General features: G+C 37.3%; 1 protein-coding gene across 1 annotated transcript in view; it reads left to right on the top strand.

Moving 5' to 3' along the window:
* Positions 1-24,665, top strand: part of ITGA2 (integrin subunit alpha 2) — a 100,253-nt gene that overhangs the window by 33,908 nt on the left and 41,680 nt on the right. The window contains exons 3-10 of the mRNA XM_058308872.2: positions 6,884-6,993; positions 9,014-9,105; positions 11,985-12,099; positions 12,287-12,414; positions 14,940-15,088; positions 21,474-21,624; positions 21,915-22,080; positions 23,112-23,188. Coding sequence (XP_058164855.1) covers positions 6,884-6,993; positions 9,014-9,105; positions 11,985-12,099; positions 12,287-12,414; positions 14,940-15,088; positions 21,474-21,624; positions 21,915-22,080; positions 23,112-23,188 — 988 coding nt within the window. The remainder of the gene's footprint in view (positions 1-6,883; positions 6,994-9,013; positions 9,106-11,984; positions 12,100-12,286; positions 12,415-14,939; positions 15,089-21,473; positions 21,625-21,914; positions 22,081-23,111; positions 23,189-24,665) is intronic.

The following is a 24,665-nucleotide window of genomic DNA, read 5'->3' on the forward strand; positions in this document are numbered from 1 at the left end:
TTGAATTTCTCAGCTAAACAGCGTGGGGTCATCCTTTGAATCTTTATTTTGTACATTCAAAATAGATCCAGAATAAGACCACTTCTGACCACCTTGGCTTCTCCCAGCCCCACAGAAGCCCTCCATCATCTCTTAAGTCAGCCTCTCAATGCTCCAACTGCTTCACCTGCTTTACTTTTGCCCTGATACACTTGTTCTGACTATAGCAGACTTCAAGATCCTTCTAAAATGTAAGTCAGATCAGAACACTGCTCTGCTCAAAACCTTCCAATGGTTTTTCCATTTCTCACTGTGAGAAAGCCAAGTCCTAAAAATGTGTACATCTCACTGCATGATCTGGCCGGTTATCTGTCTGACCTCATCTACCACTTTCCCCCACACTCACTCTGCTCCCTCTCAGAGCTTTTGCACTTCCTTTTCCTGTGCCTGGACTACTCTTCCACCAGAGCTTCATGGTTCACTCCTCCTCCACCTTCAAGTCTTTGCTTAAATGTCCTTTCCTCAGTGAGGCTTTCTCTGACTATTCTAATAATAAATACAGTGGCCTCCACTCCACGTTTCCACCGTCATCCTGTTCTTTTTCCCCATAGCACTGGTCACTGTTGACATAGCATACATTTTACTTACTTATTAGTTTTTTGTCTATCATCTGTAACCAGAATGTAAGCTCCAGAAAGCCAGAAAATGTTGACTGGTTTATTCACTCAGCGTATCCCCAGTGCCTGGAATCTTGTGTGCCACAGAATAGGTCTGGCTATACAGCCTCCAGGTTGTATATTGCACAGAGCCAAGGCACAGCATTCATATAGATTTCCATGGAATGGTGCCCGCTGCAGTTGTGCATGTCAACTCCATAGGAATGCAATAAACATCTGTTAAATTGAATTCAATGGTTTTGCCCTATTCTACACCTGTTCGTAGGTGCTAGAAAAAGCACTACTATTGTTGATGGAATGCTTGGAGATTTTAGAGACACACAGGCCAAAGGAAGGTATTTATAACATCCTTAGATTGTGGGCTGGAAGCTACCTACACCACTGTAAGTACTGTTTACTAACTAAACAAAGCATTTTCATTTCCACTGGAGGTGGTCAAATTGGCTATGTTTTAGAAGTCCACATAATCACTATTTTCCCACAAGATAATTGAACAGTAGGTGTTATTTAAAGTAGTCTTGGAAGAATTCCAGGTTTCACTGTAGGAAAAGTTTCTATCTTGGGATGATTTTGTTTTATTTGAGAATCAGCACACATGACTGTTCATGCAGCTCTTTTGTCTGGTTGAAATTAAATTAAACCCGTTACTTCAAAGAGGCTTTGACACACAATAACAGGGTTAACCCACTAACTTATCCTATTCCCTGCCTTTGTAACATTCTCTTCTAACATGTCTCTTCCTGCTACAGCTGATTACAAAAATATTTTATAGGTAGATATACCAGCCTATCATTTTTCTCTCTGCTTAATTAGAATGTCACATTTATCTCAGAGTGATGTCATAACTATGGTGATGTCATAGCCTTTCCTTAATAAGGGTGACTTGTGAGGAACCAGGATTTCAATGAAAGGTTTGGGTGGAAACGAGGAGGAGAGTCTATGTGAAATGTTGCCAATAAAGGAGGTGGAAAATGGTCTTTGGAATGTTCTCTGTAGTCATGGTATGACTTATACCAATGTGGTTAAAGAATGAGTCACATCTGATGAAGACATCCTTGCTGTTCTTCAGTAGTTGGCACAATGGACTAATTTCCCAATGTTTTCTATTGTCTTCTAAGAGTTTAATATGACATAATACTGTTAAAGAGGTGTGTATTTTCTTTCAGAGAATTTCATGTACTTTCATATCCTTTTGTTTAAATGACACAAACCTGCAGATGTTTTCCTTCCTCTTTCTCCTGTCTGATTAATTTAGAGGAGTTTCCCAATTCTTGCCATGTTAGCAGTGGTGGTGTAACCCCTCTGAACAGTGAGGTTATCAATTTTGACCTGTTAAATGAGGTGGGAGGAGGTGAGGAGGAGACTGCCGGGTGAACTCTAATGATTGGAAATAACAGATGGCCTTTTACACCTTCTCCTGGAGAAAACAAGGAGCAGCAGCTTTGCTGCTAGACATTCTGAGGGGGAAAAACGGCTTCATTCTAGATCAGAAACACCTCCTGTTCCTCAATGCATCTCTCTTGGGCTATGCCGAGGATGGATAGGAAATGTGCACAATAGAAGTTACCCAACTTACTGCCTCTGGTGTTACCTGAACGTGCCGTGTTCTAGCTGCTGCTGTAAACAGTACAATCCTGACTCTCAGGATGGGGGCGTGCTTATGCAGAAGGTCGGCCATGGCTGGTGTCCAGTCTGCGGCCTCTTCACACGCTGCACGGCCTCATACCCCAAATATAATCAGTGTGGCTGGACTCGCAGTTTCTACTCCTTGTTGGTTCTGGAGTAGTTTTCCCAGCCTGAGTCCTCTTCCAGGCCTTTTGCAACCAAGAGGAAGAAGAATAATATGAGGGTTAAGAACTTGGGTTTTGGAATCTGGCCCATTTTGCTCTCACTGGCCGTGTGATTTTAAGTAAGTTTCTCACCTCTATGTCTCAGTGGATCCATCTGTAAACTGGAGATAAAATGATAAAATTTAAAATTTATGTCAGGATCATTTTGTGCATTAAATCAGATAATGTGTGGAAAGACTTACAGGACCAGACTGTTGTAAGATTTGTTTTAACTAATGGGAATTCCCAGCATGCCAAAGGGCAGAGTCACACTTCCTATGACAGTTTCTTGCAATAAGGTCCTATTCTCTCCCTATTCAGACCCCACAAGTCAGCTTTTCTTTTAAAAAAGAACTTCACTGCATGGCAAATATTTGGATCAGTTGACTTAAGAGTTTTAACAGGGTGATACTTAACACTCAACTTGGTTGATATTCTTTTCACCTCTTTTTTTAAAAATCTTAATCTTGGATGAAAAACATACACCTTAATAGGAACAGAAGTAAGGAGTTTTCTAATCAATTTTCCCTCAATGAAGGGTATTTGTTTAAATAATAATGTGGAATTATACATTCATCCATTTGTTCATTTGCTTTTACATTCATTTGTTCAAAAGTACTGGTTCAGTGCTATAGGTACAGAACTCCTGGCCTTCAAGGGGCCTTTCTTTCCTAGTGAGAGATTTAGTTGAGCGACAATTAGGGTTCTGTGATAAAAGCTGGGATGGCAGTCACATGCTTTGCAAGTACTTAGGAAAGGCACCTCACCCAAAATTTAAAGAGCCAGACAGACTTTGGAAGAGCCAGAGAGGCTTTCTGGAGTAAGTGGTTTCTAAGGGAAGGACTTACTAATGTGTAGAACTTTGCCAGGCAGGGAACGGCATGTGTGAAGGTTCAGACCCAAAGAGACCCTGACTTGGTGGAGGAACTGACTTCAGTATGACTGAAATAAATAGGGAGTTTCAGGAAAGTGCAGGGAAAGAGGCTTGGAGCAGTAAACAAGAGCCAGATTATCTCTCAGTTCTTTTAGTACTTTAACATGTGTCCCAAATGCAAAAATCAGTAGTCCTACTGGGGAATGAAGACCAAGCATTGTACAGGCTGAGAAAATTGAGCATCTGGAGGAGAGTTCTCATGGTACAGAGTCTTTATAAATGTCATAATTTCCACTGAGTTGTGGAATCTAACAACATAGATATGTATTAGTCAGGGTTCTCCAGGGAAACAGAATCAACAGGAGATAGCTATCAATAGTATGTGATTCTATAAGAGTCTCTCACCTGACTGTGGGGATGCACAAGTCCAGATTCCACAGGCATGCTGCAAGCAAGGGCCGCAGTGGAAGTGCAGTGAAGGTTCTTGACGAGTTCTGGGAGATGTTCGCTGTCCAAAGACGAGCTGGGAAATTCTCTCTCAGTGTTGGAATCACTTCCCCTTTTAAGGCATTGAACTGATTGGGTTAAGTGTCACTCTTGCTGAGGCAATCTCCCTGATTGATATAATTATAACCGGTTATCTATGATTTACCACTGCAGTAAAGTCAATGGTGACTTAAGTCCATAAATGCCCTTGTGTTACAGTAGCCCAGTGCTTGCTTGACCAAACAACTGGGCACAATTACCTGGCCGAGTTGACACAATAGCCTAACCAGCACAAGATAGGTTCAAATGAGCATTCCAAATCCTGCCACTGATTCCCTCCCTCCATTAAAGTGAATATTGAGATTTAATCACATCCAACAATTAGACTTTTTTTTTTCTTTAAAAAGCTTAACCTGTATTCCAGGTATTATTGTATCTTGACTCTGGGTAAATTTTTAATAGGAAAATAGTTGCTAAATTATCTGCTCTTCAGAAGGAAAAAATATTTCCTCTCAACACTAGCCTTAATCAAATGTAATTGAATTAAAGTTAAAATGTTCTAGAAGATATTCGTTTGAGAATAATTTTATAAAAGGGATAAGGGGAGAAGGTTATCAGTGAACTTTAACTGGTCCTTCAAGATAATCTGTATTTTCCCCCTTCCATGATTGTCCATGTTGTTCCCTCTGCTAAGAATGCTGACCACCACCTTCTCATCTAATGCCCATCTCTGCATCCTTTGATCATTTTAATATTTATTCCAAAAGGGAACATATTCATATTTTTCAACTCATTCGTATTATTACTATTGTACTTGTTATGTATTTCAAACAGGTTTGCTAGATTTACCAGAGAGAAGTGGGCCTTGGACTTTTTGTCCACTGAGGCATGTAGCATGACGCACATGCTCAATAAATGTTGTTGCAACTAGGAAAAGACCTTGACCAAAAAGGGGAAATAGTAAAGACAAATGAGTTTATATGGCTAAGAGACTTCAAAGTGAGTCAGGAGGTCATTCCAGAGGTTATGCTTATGCACATCTCAGCAGGATCTCATTGACTGCCACAGTAAATATTACCTCAAATAGCAGGACTCCTGAAGACTCTGGAGACATCCAGACACAATAGTCAGGCGTGACAGCTCAGAAATAGGTCAGTGGGCCCTACTTTGGAATTTATGCTCTCCAGTCTGACAGAGTTGGACTCAGTCGTGGTTTCCCTACACATGACTCTTCTGCCCCTTCTATTTGAACCTATAGTTAGTACTAGAGTTGATAGGTATATGTCCAAGAGACTTAAATCTTTAGGCTGTCCCTGTGCCATTTGGGCCCTCAATTTGAACAGAGTTGCAACACCTACTCTCCAGGTCATTGGACTCACCCAGGACAACTAACAAGGAAATGATGATGGACAATGACCATCCCAAGGAACAGAGGAGTCGAAGACCCCTCTCAATTAGAGGCAGAGTGGGCATCACCATCCCAGAATTCTCAGGATTGGGGAATGATGCGCTAGTAGAGTTCCTGTTATTCTACCATGGACTTACTGTTAGTCTAGCAATGGTACAACTTTTACCGTTGATGTGAAAGCAGTGGCTACTGGAGGTTCTGAGGGGAGGGAGAGGGCTAAAATAGGTGTAATATGGGGGCATTTTGTAGATATTGGAATTGTTATGAATGACATTGCAATGACAGATACAGGCCATTACATATCTTGTCATAACTTACAAAATTGTGTGGGAGAGAATTTAAACTATAGTCCACACTTAGTGGCAATGCTCCAATATGTGTTCATCAGTTATAACAAATACACCACACTAATGAAGGATGTTATTATTGTGGGAAAGTATGGGAGGGGAGGGAGTGGAGCATATGGAAATTCCCTACATTTTTAATGTAACATTTATGTAATCTGACTCTCTTCAAAAATAGTTTGTAACAAATGTACCACACTATTGAGGAATGTTGTTGATGTGGGAAAATGTGGGGTGGGGGAGGAGTGGGGCATATGGGAATCCCTTATATTTTTTATGTAACATGTAACCTAAAACTTTTTAAAAATAAAAAAGTAAATTAAAAAAAAAGTTTAGTTAATGAATATTTATATAGACATCATGAAAAAAAAATTGTTTCCTTATTAGACAATCAAATTCTATCCAGCTTTTACAAGAAAAAAAATGAAGCAAATATGCTTGCTAGTAACTGCATGCCGAGTAATTAACCAGCTTCAGTTGATAAAGATCAGTTTATATTAGGTGGGCTCTTTCTGTCCTTCCTCCTGTAACCAGAAGATTCACGTGAGTGATTCTACAGGGAAACATAGAGCTTTCGGTTGGGGAAGCTGTGTAAGAAGTAAGACTAACCAAGGGAAGGATGTGAACAACAATTTCTCTGTCCTCTCCATCTTATATTCAAGCTATATACTCATTGTTACATCCAGGGAGAGCCCCATAGCACAGTTACTCTATATTTTTGCTAAGGATCCCCTTTTAAGACTGTAAACATAAAGCTACTGAAATTATTCTACCTTTATCTATCATATGAAAGAGCTCAGGGCATAGAAAGTACTCAACAAATGTTAGTTGTTGCTCTTGGCATGAAAAAAGGAATTTAAAATAGCACAATAAAAATTTTTCCATCGATTACATTACAGTTTGGAAATACAGAGTTAACTAAAATTTGTTATTAAAATTAGTTTTACCTGTTTCTTTTAAAATTATTAATGTGGCTTCTAGAAAATTCTAAATTACATTTGTGGCTCGCTTGCATTTGTGGCTCGCATTTTATTTCTGCCGGACAGCACTGTTTCACAGAGACACCCCCCGCCCCAGGATATTGTGGCAAAACAGTTGTGTTAACACTCTTAAGGGTCTTGATCACCTAAGAGGAAAAGGAAAAGGGTCAAATTATTACTAAGCAACTGAGCTATTCACTTATTAAAAATTGAAATTAAATGTGTTTTGTACTGTTTCATGGTCAGTTTGATCTTTAAGAAAATGATAGTTAACATTTTATGTCTAACGAAAAGTTCTGTGTCTAGGTTACTGGTTGGTTCACCTTGGAGTGGCTTTCCTGAGAACCGAATGGGAGACGTGTACAAATGTCCAGTTGATCTATCCACAGCTTCCTGTGAAAAACTGAATTTGCAAAGTAAGTTGTAATTAGCAATGTGGTTTTCAAAATAAATAACAAAATCGCATTTTCTGTATAACCAGCTGGAAAACAACAACAGCAAAACCAGTCATAATTCTGTCTTATGGAAAGAAAGCTTTTTTGCCTTCATCTCTTTATTCATATGGGTCCTAAATGTATTCCAAATTTCGAATATAATTTGAAGAACTGATTTAAAATGAACATAGGAAGTCTGTTTCCTCTTACACCATCTACCCACAGACTGTGGAATGGTTTCCATCAACTCTGAGCAAGATTATTTTGCTGATGACTTGTAGAAATCTGAGGCTATCCTTACCTCTCTCCCTGCTCTTTTGAACTCAAACCACTAAGTATAGAAACATCAGTTGTAGGGCTGACTTTGGAGGTCCTAAGAAATACTCTGAGTTTAGATCATATCTAAAGATTGCATTCTAATAAAAAATCATGATTTGAATAATTTTCTATTTTAATTATCTGTGTTTCGAATGCAAAAGGTTACTAAAGATGCAAGAACTGAAAAGCTACACAAGTAATAATTCCTGATGTGGGTAAATTGTTACTCAGTTTGATCATCATCACATTATCATCATCCAAGAAAAAAAAAAGAAGCATTAAGGAGTTATAGAGTTCTGAAAAATTCAGGCATGAATTAGGAAAATAACAGTTTCATGGACATCAAGGGTGATAAGTGTTTCAAAAACAGTAATTAAGAGTTTAGAGCAGCTGTATTTCTTATACACCTCTGTATACCTCATCCATTAGTAGCTGCTCAATAAACATGGTTTTAGTGAGATGGAAGAAATGTCATTTGTGTCAAATGCTATGGAAATTGAAGATTAAGAGGACTGAGAAAAGATCATTCATTTATTTAAGGAGCTTGTAGGGGATCTAGATCAATGGCCTCCAAACTTTTGAACTCTCACCTCTAATTAATGTATGTGTGTATATATAATTTTTAAAAAATAAAACTTTTGAACAATTAACCTTAATGCATGTATTTATGATGAAGGTCTAGATACATTGTACTAACATATCTTTCTAATAATACATTTATATAAAATGAAAAAGAATAAAAACATACATAAAATTCTATGCTTTTCTTTCACCACCCCAGTGGACACCTTCTCTATTAACTCACTGCACTGGAATATAAATCCAGCATGACAAAAAAATTTATGAGTAAGTGCATAGTAAACAATTACCAGAAGTGAAAGTAGAACTCCAGTTCCAGAAGTTGAGTATTAAAGGTGAGCTGAGATAGCGGTTCAATAGGCTAACAGGGTTAGCAGAAGATTTTTGTAGTGAAAAAAGATGATGCCATTTTTAGGGGCAGTGAAAGGAGATGATGGGAAGGAAGTGACTATTAGTTAAGGATAACAGAATTAACCAAATTGAATTAATATTATAGGTACATAGGAAAAGGATTTTTAGAAAAGAAAGAATGTGCCCTTCTCTAAGACATAAAGGAAGAAGAGAAAAAGTAGGAGTACTGAGAATGACCTTTAGATAGTTAAGAGAAAAGTTGAGATTACTTTCGAGTGAATATGACTCATCTTCTCTGCGGTAGAGAGTGATAGACTGAAAGAGATGGATTGAGGTTAGAGTCTTGAGAGGAAGGCTAAAGTTTTAAAGTAGTCACCCTGAGAGGTGAGAGAAGGAATCTAACTAAAGATAAATGGAAGTGGCAATAATGGCTTGGCAGAGATTAGAGAGCATAGTTAGAGAGAGATAGTATTGAGGAGAATTACCATATTCAATAGCTCATGAATGGATACAGTAGATGATACCCGTGTTCAATGGGAGAGAGGAAGTTGGAGAGATTTAAATTTCATTATATTTATTTTAGTTACACTTTACTGTAAAATTCTAGCACTTGGATTTATTACACTAAATTAAATGCTACGTATAACCATGGGTATATCGGTATATCTGGTGTTTTTTCGTTGTTGTTTTTTAAACAACTTTCAGTTAACAGATGAAGAAGTACTCACTCCTAAAAACCTTTTCCCTTTGAAAGCTTCGACGAGCATTCCAAATGTTACTGAGATGAAAACCAACATGAGCCTCGGCTTGACCCTCACCAGGAACATGGGAACGGGAGGATTTCTGGTGAGTGTTTACATTTCATAGCCTCCTTCCTCTCAAGGAAGTGTGTAGTCAGGGTATTCTCACCATCCATCCCTTCAAATCCTGAGCTTTAAATGCTGGAGCTTGCTTTTCCATAAATTATGTTATTTGGATATCTGACATAAAATAACAATGCTGATGTGTCTACATTTTAGGACAGTCAGCAAAACCAGACTTGATGGTGCCACAGAATAAAGAAAGGAGCAGTGATTCTTTGTGCTTGAGAAATGTGATCGGTATTTGTTGATAACAGCAGAAACCCAGGTCTCATTTCTCCGTCTGAGAGGAGCAATGAAGATAGTAATTGTTAACCACTGACCAATCTGGTATTACTTAAGCCATGGCTTGGTCTCTCCCCTTATTTGATGTCGCACCAGTTCCTAAAAGTCTGTGAAAAGACTTAACAAATCAGTGAAATAGAATGCCTATTTTAATAAGTCGTCCAGGGATAGTGAATTGGTTAAGAATTTGCATGTCCAAATATATTCAGAGTGAATTAAAGAGTTAATATAAAACACTAGAAGAAAGTGGAAATTTTCTGAAAGAGAAAATGTTTTCTGAGTGTAGAATGGATAGAAAAAATAATATAAGAAATTGTTGAAAAGATTTGACTCCATAAAAAATGAAAAATGTTGCATGCCAAACAAAAAAAAAATTTGAAAGGCAAATAAAAACTTAATCTTATATGAAATTTCCACCAGCTCATATATGGGTACCCTAATTGTATAATCCTATTAAAACAGTGTTTGAAAGCTTAACTTTAACTTAAACATAAAAACCTATGTGTACAACTGGATTATTATAAAATTGTAAGCTGTTTTGAACAATGCCAATCTATTTTTTCTAAAAGATATTTGCATCAGTACAGATTTGGGTACCATTAAATAAATTAGATGTAATACATACTGATTATAATATGTGTTAGATCTCTACAGCAATGAATCATCATAGCTAATGATATTCCAAAGTCTTTCTTAATAGTCTTTTATATTTTTTGTTTGCTTGTTTGTTTTTAGGGTTGAATAAATTCAGAAAGAGGAATATATTGAGATTTTTAATCTTTAACAAGTGATAAAGTAAAATAAAATTACAAGAGAATCTGAAAGTTAATTTAATAGCCAATGCAGCTAACAAAAAGAGAACAGAGAAAAGAAAGAAGAAAAATTCAACCCAAAGTTGTCCTTCTATACCTAAAGGGTCAAAATCTTAAGATACTCTTAAGAATTATGTGGAAAAGACTAACAATCATAACATTTTTTTGGAAACTTCTTAAGTTCTGGGCTTTAAGTAGGAATGTAGTTCTGGCATTAACAATTGGCATATCCTAATTTCAACTTCTTAATGCTGTTTCCATTGCTTTTAAAACCAAAAAAATCTTTTCTTGAAAACTTCATGAGTTACTATTTTTCAAGATGATTAAAACAAACTTAAAATAAGCAACCTAGAGATGAGAACATAGAAATCAATAATTAGTATCTGCAATTTGGAAAACTATTTGAAGGCATCCATAATGATTTTTCCCTAATTGGCAAAATGAACTAGGGTAAAACTATGCCTTGGAAATTGAGCATGAAATATGAGTACAGCTGCTTCCTCTTTGAGCTACCAACAGTCAAACTAGGTCAAATAAATTCCCTTCTATTCCTACAATTGCTCCTTACAAGTCTATACCTTTCTCTTTGGTATAATTGATCCAAAGCTTTATGTAATTACTGTAGATTTTTTTTTGGAATCTTGGCAAGACTTCTCTTTCCCATTTTCATCCTTTTTCTAGTGGTTTAAAATGATTAATCTAATGTTTCCCATGTTTTGCATGGGTTTAATAATGGTTTAATCAGGAGTTGTTGGCATTCAAGTGATGCTTAAAGGAGAGAATTGGGGTTGAGCTTTTGCAGATATTAAGAAGTGGAGCTTTGATGATTCAAGGTTTTAGAGAATAGAAGGAAGCGAATTCTGAGTCTTCAAAGGAAAGAAATACTTTATTGTAAAGTTAAAAAGCTGGCAGATCATCAGCTTCATTTGTGTTTGTTTAGCCCATATACTGTCTTTTTAAAACTGTGAATCTTCACACATTATTTGCCCTCACTAGTTGTCCTTGAAAAATTAGAGGATATGGCAAAACAGAAGCCTGTTCACACTGGAGGGTGGGCAGGAGCCATAGTGGCTGGCCGCCATGAATATGGCATGCTTCTTAGGTCACCACAGTGTCTTCTAGGTGAACTAAAGAACCGTGTCAGACCCTCTTTTAGGTTCCCTTCTTGGTCCTTGGAGGCACTTGGATTATGATACCTGTTGTAAAGTATGAACATAAGGGACTATAGGAAACAGGTGCTCAAATAAGACTGATAATGATGCTGGCTAACAGTCATATCACTTACTTTTTACCCTTCACTGTTCTAAGAGTTTTATATCTATGGGCCCCCTTAATCTTCACAACAACCTTAAAAGGTAGGAGGTGTAATTACCCTCATTTTACAGGTGGGGCACCTGAGGCTGCAGTAACTGAGAGGCAAAAAATGGACTCTGCACTTGTTTTCCTAATGGGCATTCTCAAGGAGGAATGCACCTCTTATCTCTAGTTTGGTGGTGACCTTGTGGCTCTGTACTTATGCTGGCACCTGCCTCTAACAGTCCCAGTCCTCCTCCTGCCACTGAGTAGAGCCCATCTGCCACCTTCTCCCTCCCTGCTGCTTGCTCCAACATGCTCTCATTAAAGGCATTTTTTACTTATATTCTCAAGAGTTGACATTTCCTGATACCTTATAAAAATACATATACAAAAGATTTTCGAATTTCACAAATGGAGAAGTAAAGAACTAACCTTTTTAGTGTGTTTCATTTTTGTTCTCTTTTCTTTCAAGACATGTGGTCCCCTGTGGGCACAGCAGTGTGGAAATCAGTATTATACAACCGGTGTGTGTTCTGACATCAGTCCTGATTTTCAGCTGCTGGCTAGCTTTTCACCTGCAGTTCAGAGTAAGTTATGAATGCACAGAAGGTCTATGCATAGAATTATATGCATAGAATTCCTTACCAATTTAAAGGAGGGGAAAAATCATCAATAAGTGCCACCCAACCCCTCAACACCATTTTGTTTTGTCTCATTTTTATGTTTATGTGAAGTTTGACTATGAATATGTTTCTTTTCTCTTTTCCTCGGTAGCCTGCTCTTCCCTCATAGATGTTGTGGTAGTGTGTGATGAGTCAAACAGTATTTATCCCTGGGATGCAGTGAAGAATTTTTTGAAAAAATTTGTGCAAGGCCTGGATATAGGCCCCACAAAGACACAGGTATGGACATTGATAATACGTACTGTTTTAGTTTGCTAAAAGCTACCGAAAACAATCTCCCAGGAATGGGTTGACTTTTACAGTGGGGCTTTGTTATCTTACAAGCTTACACTCTTTGAGCTGAGAAAACTGGCAGACAAAGGCATCAGGCAGCGCTGTTTGCCAGAAGCCTGGCTGCTGGCAGTCCCTCAAATGGGAAGGCACACGGCAGCATCTCCCTTCTCTACGTCTTGTGGCTTTCAGCTTCCCAGTTTCCATGGCTTCCTCTCTCAATGTCTGTGGATTTCTCTCTGTCTTTGTGGCTCACTCTCTCCCTATCCATTCCATTTATAAATTACTCCAGTAAGAGGATTAAGACTCACCCTGGGTCATGCCCAACTGAAGTAATCTTAGCAAAAGGTTGGTCCCACCTGCAGTAGATTTACACCCACAAGATTGAATTAGATCTAAGGATGTGATCTTTTTTGGAGTCATAAAAACCTCAAACTACCACACATATGCTAACCTTTGTCTTTCCTTCTAAGAAAATGTTAGATATGAAGTCTTTATTTTTACTTTTGCCAAATTCCACTTTTAAATACATTTAAATGTGGAATTTTGTCAAATTCTACATTGAAATGCATAGCCTTGAATGTTAATTAGAACTTGTAACTATGTTAAGTCATTCTGCATATGTCTTTGCTCAGTCTGCTCTTTTGGGCTTAGATTTCTATTCTCACACAGGAATCAAGGGTATAGGATACATTGTCTTAGTTACTTCTCAGTTGTTTATTTTTCTCCTCTAACCCATGCATTTATCAAAACATCAAAATTCCATGTGTAATATTTTCTTTATGTTCACTTGGACTAATAACGATCTCCTTTGTTAACTTTGCTGGTAAAACAATTATTCTTTTTAATTTTGGTCTTTTTTATAAATAAGTTCATAGACAATGTAATTCTACCATTTACATTTTATAGTCTTTTGTCATCGCTTATTCTAACCTTCCTTTTTTCATATAGGACACACCTTTTCAATGATTTTGTATAACTCCCTATGTTTTAAGAAATCTTTATATGCTTTTCTAACTTCTTGGGGTAGCTAGCCACAACTCAGGAACAGAAGCTTAATGCTTCTTTAGGAAGAATAAATACATTTATTTTAAAATTCTCTTCCTTATTTTTTCCATTCTGATTGTACCTGCCATTTCATGAGTAATTCAGTTGTAGGAGTACATTGAACTAAAATCAACAGGGACAAGTTCACAGAATTTCCAGTTTATTTTTTTGGGTTGCATATGATGTTCCAACAGCCAACATCTTGTAACAATTGCTAAACCATTTTCCCTATATGTTTTGAAATTACCTATATTGAAATTTTCCTTTTTGCTTTCTTATACAGTATTATAAGTTATTGTTACATATTTCCCCCTTGACATTGCTTTTTTAATTTTTTTGTGTCTTTATTTTTTTTTAATGTTACATTAAAAAAATATGAGGTCCCCATATACCCCCTACCCCCTCACCCCACTCCTCCCCACATAACGACAACCTCCTCCGTCATCATGAGATTAATATCTGCTGAACCTTCACCTGGACTTTTACCAGAAAATTCTGTTACATAAAACTAGGCATAGCACTGCTTTTAGGAGAGCACAACTGTTAAAAATTGCTCATCACCTGCTTATTTTCTCTATGGCTAAAAGTGTTAAGCTACCCCCTCCGAAACATGACTTATTTAACAATCTCTTCTGTGGATTTCATGGCCTTTTTCTTCTTTCTCTTTTTCTCTCTTACCCTAAGTATCTTCTTCTCTAAAACTTTCTTAAAAGCAAAATTTGACCTCTTTAATAGTTCTAATATACCACATTTCTTTGAATCACCTATTTAGCCTTCCTTTTTCATACATACTTCTTGGGTTATATCATAGGGATTACTACCATATTCTTCTCATATTAGACTTTGAAATACTTAAGAGTTATTTTTTATCCTTTTCTCCCTCTCAAGTTTTAAATCCTATCCTAAAGAAAGAGGTCCAGAAATAACATATTTTTTGCCACCTTCCCAGTACCTCTCTAGCAGAAAGTAGCTAATACAGTTCAGACATCCTGATCTGTTCCCTCCCACCTTTCCTCATTGACCTTTATTTCAGAAACCCTCTGACCACTGACCACTTCCTGCTCTGGAAACCCATCTCTTATGCTTATGATTTCATTAACCGAAGGGTATGACCCTCTTATAAAGATCTGCTATTTAAATGAAGTTTTCTTTTTGCTTGGCAACTGAAGGCTTCCCTTCTTGATGTAAAGGATTAGAAACTGCCCCTGAACATCTTCTTGAGAAGTCTATCTCTCAGCTCTCTCAAATTATGTTTTATTTTTAGGAGATATCGGGGGTCTAACCCAAGACTTCATACATGGGAAGCAGGCACTCAACCACTTGAGCTACATCACTCCCCTAAATGTGCTTTCGATTTTATTATAATAGTGAAACGAATTATTTATAACTTAATGAGAGCCCATGAATAAACTTCTGCTTTATTTAAGGTGGGGTTAATTCAGTATGCCAATGATCCGAGAGTTGTGTTTAATCTGAACACTTTTAAAACCAAAGCTGAAATGATTGCAGCGACATCTCAGACATTACAACATGGAGGCGACCTCACAAATACTTTCAAGGCAATTCAATTTGCAAGGTAAGTTATGATGCTAATAGGACAATATTTTGATTAGATAGAAGTGCTTCTGGGTAAAAAAATGGAAAGAAAATATAAGGAGAAGGGATATACATGATACCTACACTTAAATCATAAAAAGGAAGAAAACCTTAACTATTCCATAACGTGAACACTTTGAGAAAGAAGTTTGAAAATGAAGTTAAAATCTTAAATTTCTTGGATTTGGATATTACATGATTTTTATATGAAATATAGGTACGTGAATCATGAAGTACATGATTATGTGAAGTAAATGAAAGGAAATAGGAAGAGCCTTGTTAAAACAGTGGGAAAATTAGCAATCTGGAGTACTAGTTAGTATCTATCAACTATAGACAACTTGAGCTATTAGTGTACTTCATGCAAATTGACAAAGGTTATAGAATTGTAAATGTTAATCACATGTGATTCTGAATTGAATGACTTCATTATTCTTATTACAATCTATGGGCAGTATGAATTTTATGACCGCACAGCACTCTCTTAATTTCTCTATTTTCTCAACTTCACTGACCTTCATCGTCAATCTACTTTAACAGAATACCTTTACAAAACTGATAAACACTCCCCTATGGTTAAAAAAAAAAGTGAATTAAAAATTCACCTTCCTTCCCTTAAACCTGCTTCCTACATTGTCATCTTGTTGTCCATTCCTTCCACTACAAGAACTCCTTTAAAAAAAAAAAAGTGGTTCTTCACTCTCCTTCCACTTCCTTGAAACACATAGCTCTGCCACTTAGCAATATTTTGTTAAAGATAAACATAGCCCAACCCAGTGTCCTGTCTCAAGCTTCTGAGTTAGCTTTCTGAGCATATTATAACAATGGGTACATACTATATCCCAGCCTCAGTTGTCATGACACTGCAAACTTCTAGAATTTTTCATCTTTGTCAATGATGTTTGTCTTGTGACTGGCTTCTCCTATTTTTCCTTCACTAGACAGAATATTTCTAAAAACTCAGTCCTAGCCCTTTTTGCTGAGAAACTGTATCCACTCTTATGGCATCAGCCATCACCGTTGTATGCATTACGTCATAGCTATATTGTCAGCCCCAGACTCTTTCCAAAAATTCGCACATGAAACCAGCTGATGTTGAATATCTTCATTTGGAGTTTTGGTTCACTTCTCCAATTCACTATGTCCCAAACTGGCCTTAATTATTTTCCCTACTTCTCCCCATGACTCTGCTATTTTGATTCATGCTACTGCCTATTTCCTCAGTTATTTGAACTAAAACCTTGGTGTTTTTCTTTATTCTTTCTTTTCCTTCTTAGATCCCACATCTGGCCAGTCACCACATCCTGTCATTTCTAATTCTGTAATTCCTTTTCTATCTGTCCCTTCTTTTATCTGTGTGTATATTTTAGTTGCTGCTTTTACTATCAGCCGGTGACTCCCCTCACACGTCTCAATAGTGCATTCCCCAAGAGAGAGAATATGATTTGCTTGGCTAATCCTTTGACCCTGTAAAATGTCCTTTTATGCCAGATCGTCTCACAGGCTGCTGGCCAGTAGCTAGGTTATCTGCCAATATATGAAGTGCCCTTCCTGGTCCAGTAAACTGCTCTGAGGGGTTAGTAAGTTGAATGTAAAATGGACTCCCAAAAGGTAGAAACTGCCTTTTTTCAGCAGAGAATATGGATGTGGCATTTTTCACTGGAAAGAGCCTGGGTGCCTGGCAAGCTTTCTTCTCAAGGTTAATGGCCACTGTCCGTTGAGGTGGGATGTTTATAGCTTTCATATCTTTTCAAAATTTTGACTTTCGTCTTCTGCCATCATGTCCCTCTTACCACTGTTTCCCAAACTAACAGTATTTCTTCCTTCCATTGCTAGGAGGCTCATGCAACTACTTACACCTCCTAGAATTTAATTTCTTCTCTTCGTCTGTTTATTTATAGCACCTAATAGAATTCTGATCTGATACTTAATAAATATTGCCTTATTTCCATTTATTTTATTTCATTGCATGCCTATGGTTTGCTATTTATTTTTCCAAGCACTACAAGTAATCAAATAAAAAACAAACAAACAAAAACACAAAACACAAATAACCAGAGACTGAAAATATAGGCCAGGTATTTGATGAGGAAAAAAATAAAAATAAATGAGAAACAGTTTCTGCTTTCAAAAACCTTATAATCACCTATGAGATCTAAATTGTCATAAACAGTACACTTCACTCAAAAATTATTTGATGTTAATGCTGTAATTCAAATTTGCCTAAATGACAAAATATTTTTCTACATTTCTATATTCTGCAACACAGAATACAGGAAAAGTTTTAGGAAATAAAATAATGTGCTCAGTTTTAGACATGTTGAATTTGAAGTGCCTCTTACATATTTAGGTAAAAATATTCAGCAAGCATTGAATGTATTACTTGGAAGATGGATTGTAAAACAGATAGAGACTTTAGCATATTATTATATAGGTGGTAGTAATCCAAAGAAGTGGGTGGCATTACCCAGAAAGACTGCAGCAAGAAAGTCCAATAGAACAAATATAAGAGTTATTGGGCAACTGGCTAATCATCTAGAAACAACATAAAGCTGAATCCCTGCCTCACTCCTTGCATCAAAATAAATTCCAGCTGGATCAAAGATTTAAATATAAGAAAATAAAGCCATTAAATGACTAGGAGAGAGCGTGAATGATTTTAAAACATGGAAGTGAGAAGTCTTTTTAAAATATCATGCCAAATTTAAAAGAAACAAAAATTTATTGATAAATTTGATTATATTATATCAAAATATAAAATTTCTGTACATAATATCACTAAAGATTTAAAAGATGATTGATTGATGTACTCAGGAAAAGATTTGCTATATATAGATATAAAACAAGGGATAATTTTATTTATTAACATCAAGACTTACTGATTGTTAAAAAAATGATTAATAACACAAAGAAAATGGGTAAATGTATAGAAAAAGCAAGAGTTAAAAAATGAAATACAAGTCACTAAGAAACATATAAAATGTTTGTCATTTCTTCATAATGAAAAAGGCTTATTAAAACAAGTCTAGGTACCACACTCAGCTAAGATGGAGTTGAGGAAGGACAATCACCACACCATGGAGCCTAGAGTGATTACAACTGAAAATGGGAGGATGGCAGCCAGCATCCATGTGGAATCTGAGCCTCCTCTTGACATAGAGGTGCAATGGACACAACCAATCCAATGTCCACATAGAAGAGGTGGCATTGGATTGGGAAAAGTGGACATGGTGGACGATGGGTATGGGGAAGGGCAGGAAGAGATGAGAGGTGGGGGCGTATTTGGGACGTGGAGCTGCCCTGGATGGCGCCTCGGGGGTGATCACCGGACATCGTGGATCCTCACAGGGCCCACTGGATGGAATGGAGGAGAGTATGGGCCATGATGTGGACCATTGTCTATGAGGTACAGAGGTGCCCAAAGATGTACTTACCAAATCCAATGGATGTGTCATGATGATGGGAACGAGTGTTGTTGGGGGGGCGAGGGGGGGTGGGGGGGTGGGGTTGAATGGGACCTCACATATATATTTTTAATGTAATATTATTACAAAGTCAATAAAAAAAAATACCTATGAAAAAAAAAAAAAAAAAAACAAGTCTAGGGAAGCAGACTTGGCCCAGTGTATAGGTCATCAGTCTACCACATGGGAGGTCCATGGTTCAAAACCCGGGCCTCCTTGACCCATGTGGAACTGGCTGATGCAAAGAGTGCACTGCCACACAGGGGTGTCCCCTGCATAGGGGAGCCCCACATACAAGGAGTGCACCTGTAAAGAGAGCTGCCCAGTGCGAAAGAAAGTGCAGCCTGCCCAGGAGTAGTGCCGCATGCACAGAGAGCTGACACAGCAAGATGATGCAAAAAAAAGAAACACAGATTCCTGGTGCCGCTGATAAGGATAGAAGTGATCACAAAAGAACACATAGTGAATGGACACAGAGAGCAGACAACTGGGGAGGGGGGAAGGGGAGAGAAATAAATAAAATAAAATTTTAAAAAATCTTTAAAAAAATAAAATAAGTCTATATCATTTTTCACTTATCTGAGCGCCAAAAATTAAGAAGTTTAAGAACCCTCATTATTAGGGAAAGGAAATGAAGAACTTGCATCTAGATACACTGATGGTATTATCATTTTTTTTTTAAGATTTATTTATTTAATCTCCCCACCCCCTTGTTGTTTTGCACTTGCTGTGTCTATTCTTTCTTTCTTCAGAAGGCACCAGGAGCTGAACCCAGGACCTATGATGTGGGAGGGAGGTACCTAATCGCTGAGCCACCTCTGCTCCCTGCTGTGTTGTGTCTCTCATTACATTTTTTTCTTCTTGTGTCTCTTGTTGTGCCAGCTTGCCATGCCTGCCCATCATGCCAGCTCATTATCTTCTTTGGAGGCACTGGCATCTGAATCAGCAACCTCCCATGTGGTAGGTGGGAGTCCAATCATCTGAGCTGCATCTACTTCCTCCTATTATGAATTGGTGTAAAATTTTAAGGTCAATTTGATAATATCTATCTAACTTTGATATGGGTATACCCTTTTTCCCAGCAATTCCACTGCTAAAATTTTATCCTATTGATAAAAGTATACCAAGATATATACATGGATGTTCATTGCTGCATTAACTTGTAAAACTCAAAATGACCTAAATGCCCACAAATAGGAAAATTATTAAATAAACTGTGGTGCCTCCAAATAATGAAATACAAGTGCAGCCATTAAAAAAGAATGAGGGAGGGAAGCGGACTTAGCCCAGTGGTTAGGGCGTCTGTCTACCACATGGGAGATCCATGGATCAAACCCCGGGCCTCCTTGACCCATGTGGAGCTGGCCCACGTGCAGTGCTGATGCACACAAGGAGTGCTGTGCTACATAAGGGTGTCCCTGCATAAGGGAGCCCCACGTGCAAGGAATGCACCCATAAGGAGAACCGCCCAGTATGAAAGAAAGTTCAGCCTGCCCAGGAATGGCGCCGCACACACGAAGAGCTGACACAACAAGATGATGCAACAAAAAGAAACACAGATTCCTGTGCCGCTGACAACAACAGAAGCGGACAAAGAACACGCAGCACATAGACACAGAGAACAGACAACTGGGTGAGGGGGGAGAGGAAGGGGAGAGAGATAATAAAATAAGTCTTTAAAAAAAAAAAAGAATGAGGGAAAGCAGATGTGGCTCAAGTGATAAGGCCTCTCCCTACCATATGGGAGGACCCGGGTTCTATCCCTGGAGCCTCCTTATGAAAAGAAGAAGAGAAAGCATGCCTAGGCGGCAAGCCAGTGCCAATGTGGCGAGCTGGGTGCCCGTGCAGTGAGCTGAGTGTCCCCTCAGTGAACCAAGTGCCCACATGAATGCCTGTGTGATGAGCCACTGCCCATGCGAATGCCCACGTGGTGAGCTGAGTGTCCGCGTGGTGAGCCTGTGCCTGCACAAGTGAGTCACGCAGCAAGATGATGACGCAACAAAAGATGGATGAAGGGAGGAGTCAAGGTGAAGCACAGCAGAGACCAGGAATTGAGTTGGTACAATTGACAAGGAACCTTTCTCCCCATCAGGGGTCCCTAGGATCGAATCCCAGTGAATCCTAGAGGAGAAGACAAAAAGAGAAATAGATACAGAAGACCACACAACAAATGGACACAGACAGCAATAACAGCAGGGTGGAGGAGAGGGAGGGGGAGGAGAAGAGGAAAAAAAAGGAATGAGGGCTTTATATGTGCTGATATGGAAAGCTCTTTATCAAAATGAAAAACAACTGCATAGAATGTGACCCCATTTGTGTAACCTTGTAAGGGGTAGGCTATGCATGTACCTATATTACATATAGATAAAACATTTTCTAGAACAAAATAAAAGGAAATGATAATACTGTTACGTTTGGAAAGGGAGTGGTGTCAGTTTTTGTTTTATACCTTTCCAAACTCTGATTTTTTTTTAACCAGGTGTAATTATAACTTTGTAAAAATAATTAAGTATTAGCAAAGTAAATAAAGAACCAATGGGTAAAACTTGTGGTAGGAATGTCTTTGCTCTGTTGCTTAGTATTAACAAATTTAATTTTATTATGAGATAATTCTGAGGATTCCAGGTGTAAATGTAAACACACACAAGTGCACATACACACACACATACCATGGAATCTACGGAAATAATTTTAATGCCAAACAAAGTGTTCACTTTCATATGTTTCTCTACAGAATACAATTAGAATAGTCATCTGTATCACCATAATTGATGTGGAGAGAAATTATAAGTTCCAACAGGTTGTGCTCAAAGAAGCTTGTCTCATATTTATATTTCAAACTCAAGATGTGTGTATCATCTTCATCTTGTAATAGTGAGTCTTGAATTTTATCTATCACAGGAATTTTGCTTATTCAGCAACTACTGGTGGTCGACCAAGTGCTACCAAAGTAATGGTGGTTGTAACTGACGGTGAATCACACGATGGTTCAATGTTGAAAGCAGTGATTGATGAATGCAACAATGACAACATACTGAGATTTGGCATAGCAGTAAGTGACTTTTCTTTTCATTCATTATTTTGGTTGATGGGTAAATGTTCCTTTATAGCATTACTTCCCAATGTCTGTAATTTCTCATTGGCTGTTCATCATTTCATTTAAAGGAGAGTTTTTATTCTATCTCTGCTGCTTGCTAATTTTCAGTCCTGTAAAATAAAAGGAAGTGGGCATGTTACCTGATTTACTTCTGCAGAGGGCCTGTTTTCAGAAACATTCTAAAAAGTGTTAATGGGGAAATGGAGTATAAAAATAATGATCTTTTTCCTTCTTTTATTTTCAAGGTTCTTGGGTACTTAAACAGAAATGCCCTTGATACCAAAAATTTAATAAAAGAAATCAAAGGAATTGCCAGTATTCCAACAGAAAAATACTTTTTCAATGTGTCTGATGAAGCGGCTCTACTAGAAAAGGCTGGGACATTAGGAGAACACATCTTTAGCATTGAAGGTAAAAGAACACTTAAAGGATTTTTCTTTTGAAAACTTTTAAAAAGAATTGTTAACTTTGTTATAGTGTACTTACTCTACTAATATTAACTTGTATACTTTTTATAAAAGGAATTCCTACAAATCAAGAAAAATGAACAAAAAATATAAAGGAATATTTTATAAAAGACAAAATACAAATGACCAATAAACCTAAGAAAATACTGCCAAGTTCAGAAATTATTTAAGGACACAAACTAAACGAATATTATGCTTTTGCCTATAGGGTGGCAAAAATGAACCATGCTTAATCTTGGAGTGGTTAGGAGGGAAACAGAGAAGCTCAAACATTGTTGATAAGATTATAAATTGTATTGTTATAATCTTTTTGAGGGACAATTTAGTCATCCATTATTAGAGCTAAAAGTTTTACCTTTTTACACTGTTTAATCGTTTCTGAAATTCTTGAATTTGTTTAAAACAGCATATATAATTTTAAAAATAGAAAAATACAGTGAAGATTTCAGACCTTTGATTACTTATGTGACTTTCCTAATCAAATCTTAGAGTGTAAATGACAGAAACAAGCACATATTTCTGTGCTTGTAACTAGAACAAACTTCCCTACTGGTAAATTTCATTCTTAATCTCAATTGATCATTTCCTCCACCTGCATCTGAAACAATCATACAATTATTAGTACCAAGATTTAAAAGCTAAAAATTCAGTTATTTTCCCAGTATTGATAAATATAAGAAATAATCACAGCCTGTTTGCATCTTACCTCATGACCTTTTTGATATCAGGAACTTTATAAGTATTGCAAGAAACACATTAATGCCTAATCAAGATTAATGCCAACTTCAAACACTGCCTTGGAAGTAATCTATTTATGTAATCTATTATAACACTTCCTTGGTGACTCTTCCCTCCCAGAATCTGCTAACCCAAAATTCTGGGTGAACATCATGTCAGTGTGTATATTTGTGTGTATGCTTGAAAATTTAACTTAAAATTGCTGACAGTAATATAAAATTTGAAATTATTTCCTAGGTACTATTCAAGGAGGAGACAACTTCCAGATGGAAATGTCGCAAGTGGGATTCAGTGCAGATTATTCTCCTCAAAATGTGTGTATATCATAACTTGAAGCCATGCTGTCATTTGGAATAACACTTCTGGACACAGTAGCCTTATACACAAAATGGGGAAAATAGCGGTCTAATGGCCAATGACTTTGAGTCTTAGTCACAGTTTAGTTTCTATGTGCTGCTGAATGCCATCTAAACAATGAAGGTTAATAATGCCTTCCCTTCCCTATTTCACAGGGATTTTGCATGGAAAAAATCATAATATACAAGAAAGCCTTTGAGTGCTCCAGAAGACAGGCATTATATTAACTAAAGGTATTATCAATGCAGAAATTTCCTTTAAACCAGTTAATTACTGGAAACATTTGTTAAACACAAATCCTCGCCATCACTGTCGTTGTTGAATTCTGAGTTGTCGCAGTATCTTTCTGCTAAGAGCAGAAATGGAAAACAGTAACTAAGAAGTTAGGAAAAATGTGAAGTCAGATCATAATACACCACTGTCTTATTAGCTTGGGAAGTCCATTCTTCTCTCTCAGAAACATCCATCTTACTAGCCCCTGGTTCTAACTCTACTCAGAATATGAGTGGGTATAAAAGGGACTAAGAGATGTATGACATTGGGAAATAGGGGACAAAAAAGAAAACTCCGAGGATTTGCTCCTCAGATCAAAGAACCAAGGATAGATCACTTTCTAGAATGAAGGGTACTAACTTTCTGAGGAATACCAGTGGTTACAATCATAAAAGTTATGGATCTTTCTTTCAGAAAAAAATGTAAACGAATCCACATACACAGAATTTTGCACACTTAGGAGGTTTTTGGACACTCCCAGAAGCTCATTCATGCATGCCAGATTCAGAGTCCCAGATCATAAGATAGCCATTCAAAAAATGTTATGGTCTCATTCTCAAAATGTTATGGTGCTCATTTCCCTACTTGCTACTTCTTTTTTTCTTCTTTGAAGTAGCTTGTATTTTTGATCCAAAGTCATATCTTTGATGTTTTTCTATGACCAAAAAAGGAAATGTCAAACTTAAAAATAACAAATCCAGCCTTAACCAACCTTGCCTTCTGTGAGATTTCCAAGATTGAATATTCACATTGGATTTTGAATCAATCCTTCCCCCTTTGTCTGCCATCCAGTGAAGATGAACGGATGCTTTTCTTGCCAATAGATTGCATGTCACAGCTCCAGGCACCTCTTGTATCCGTGGTTATTTAAAAATAGATGGGATAGGGTAAAGCTGAAAGAGGAAGAAGGTTGAAAATAGAATAGGTTTTAAGTGAGCCGCCTAGGATGTGCCGTCTATTCTCTTATGTCATCAGCACTTCCTGTTTCCCAAGAATGTCTCATATCCGCTGTGAGCTTTACTTATATGTATGGGGATCCATACTCTGGGCTCATCTCTGACCTTTTCCAAAGACTCCCAGAATTTCAGTATTTGTAAATGTGTGCCTATGACTGGAAATTTGAAGATAGTTCATGTAATCTTTCTGTACTACTGCTTATAA

This window comes from Dasypus novemcinctus, chromosome 2 (assembly GCF_030445035.2).
Source record: "Dasypus novemcinctus isolate mDasNov1 chromosome 2, mDasNov1.1.hap2, whole genome shotgun sequence".
Taxonomy (NCBI): Eukaryota; Metazoa; Chordata; class Mammalia; order Cingulata; family Dasypodidae; genus Dasypus; species Dasypus novemcinctus.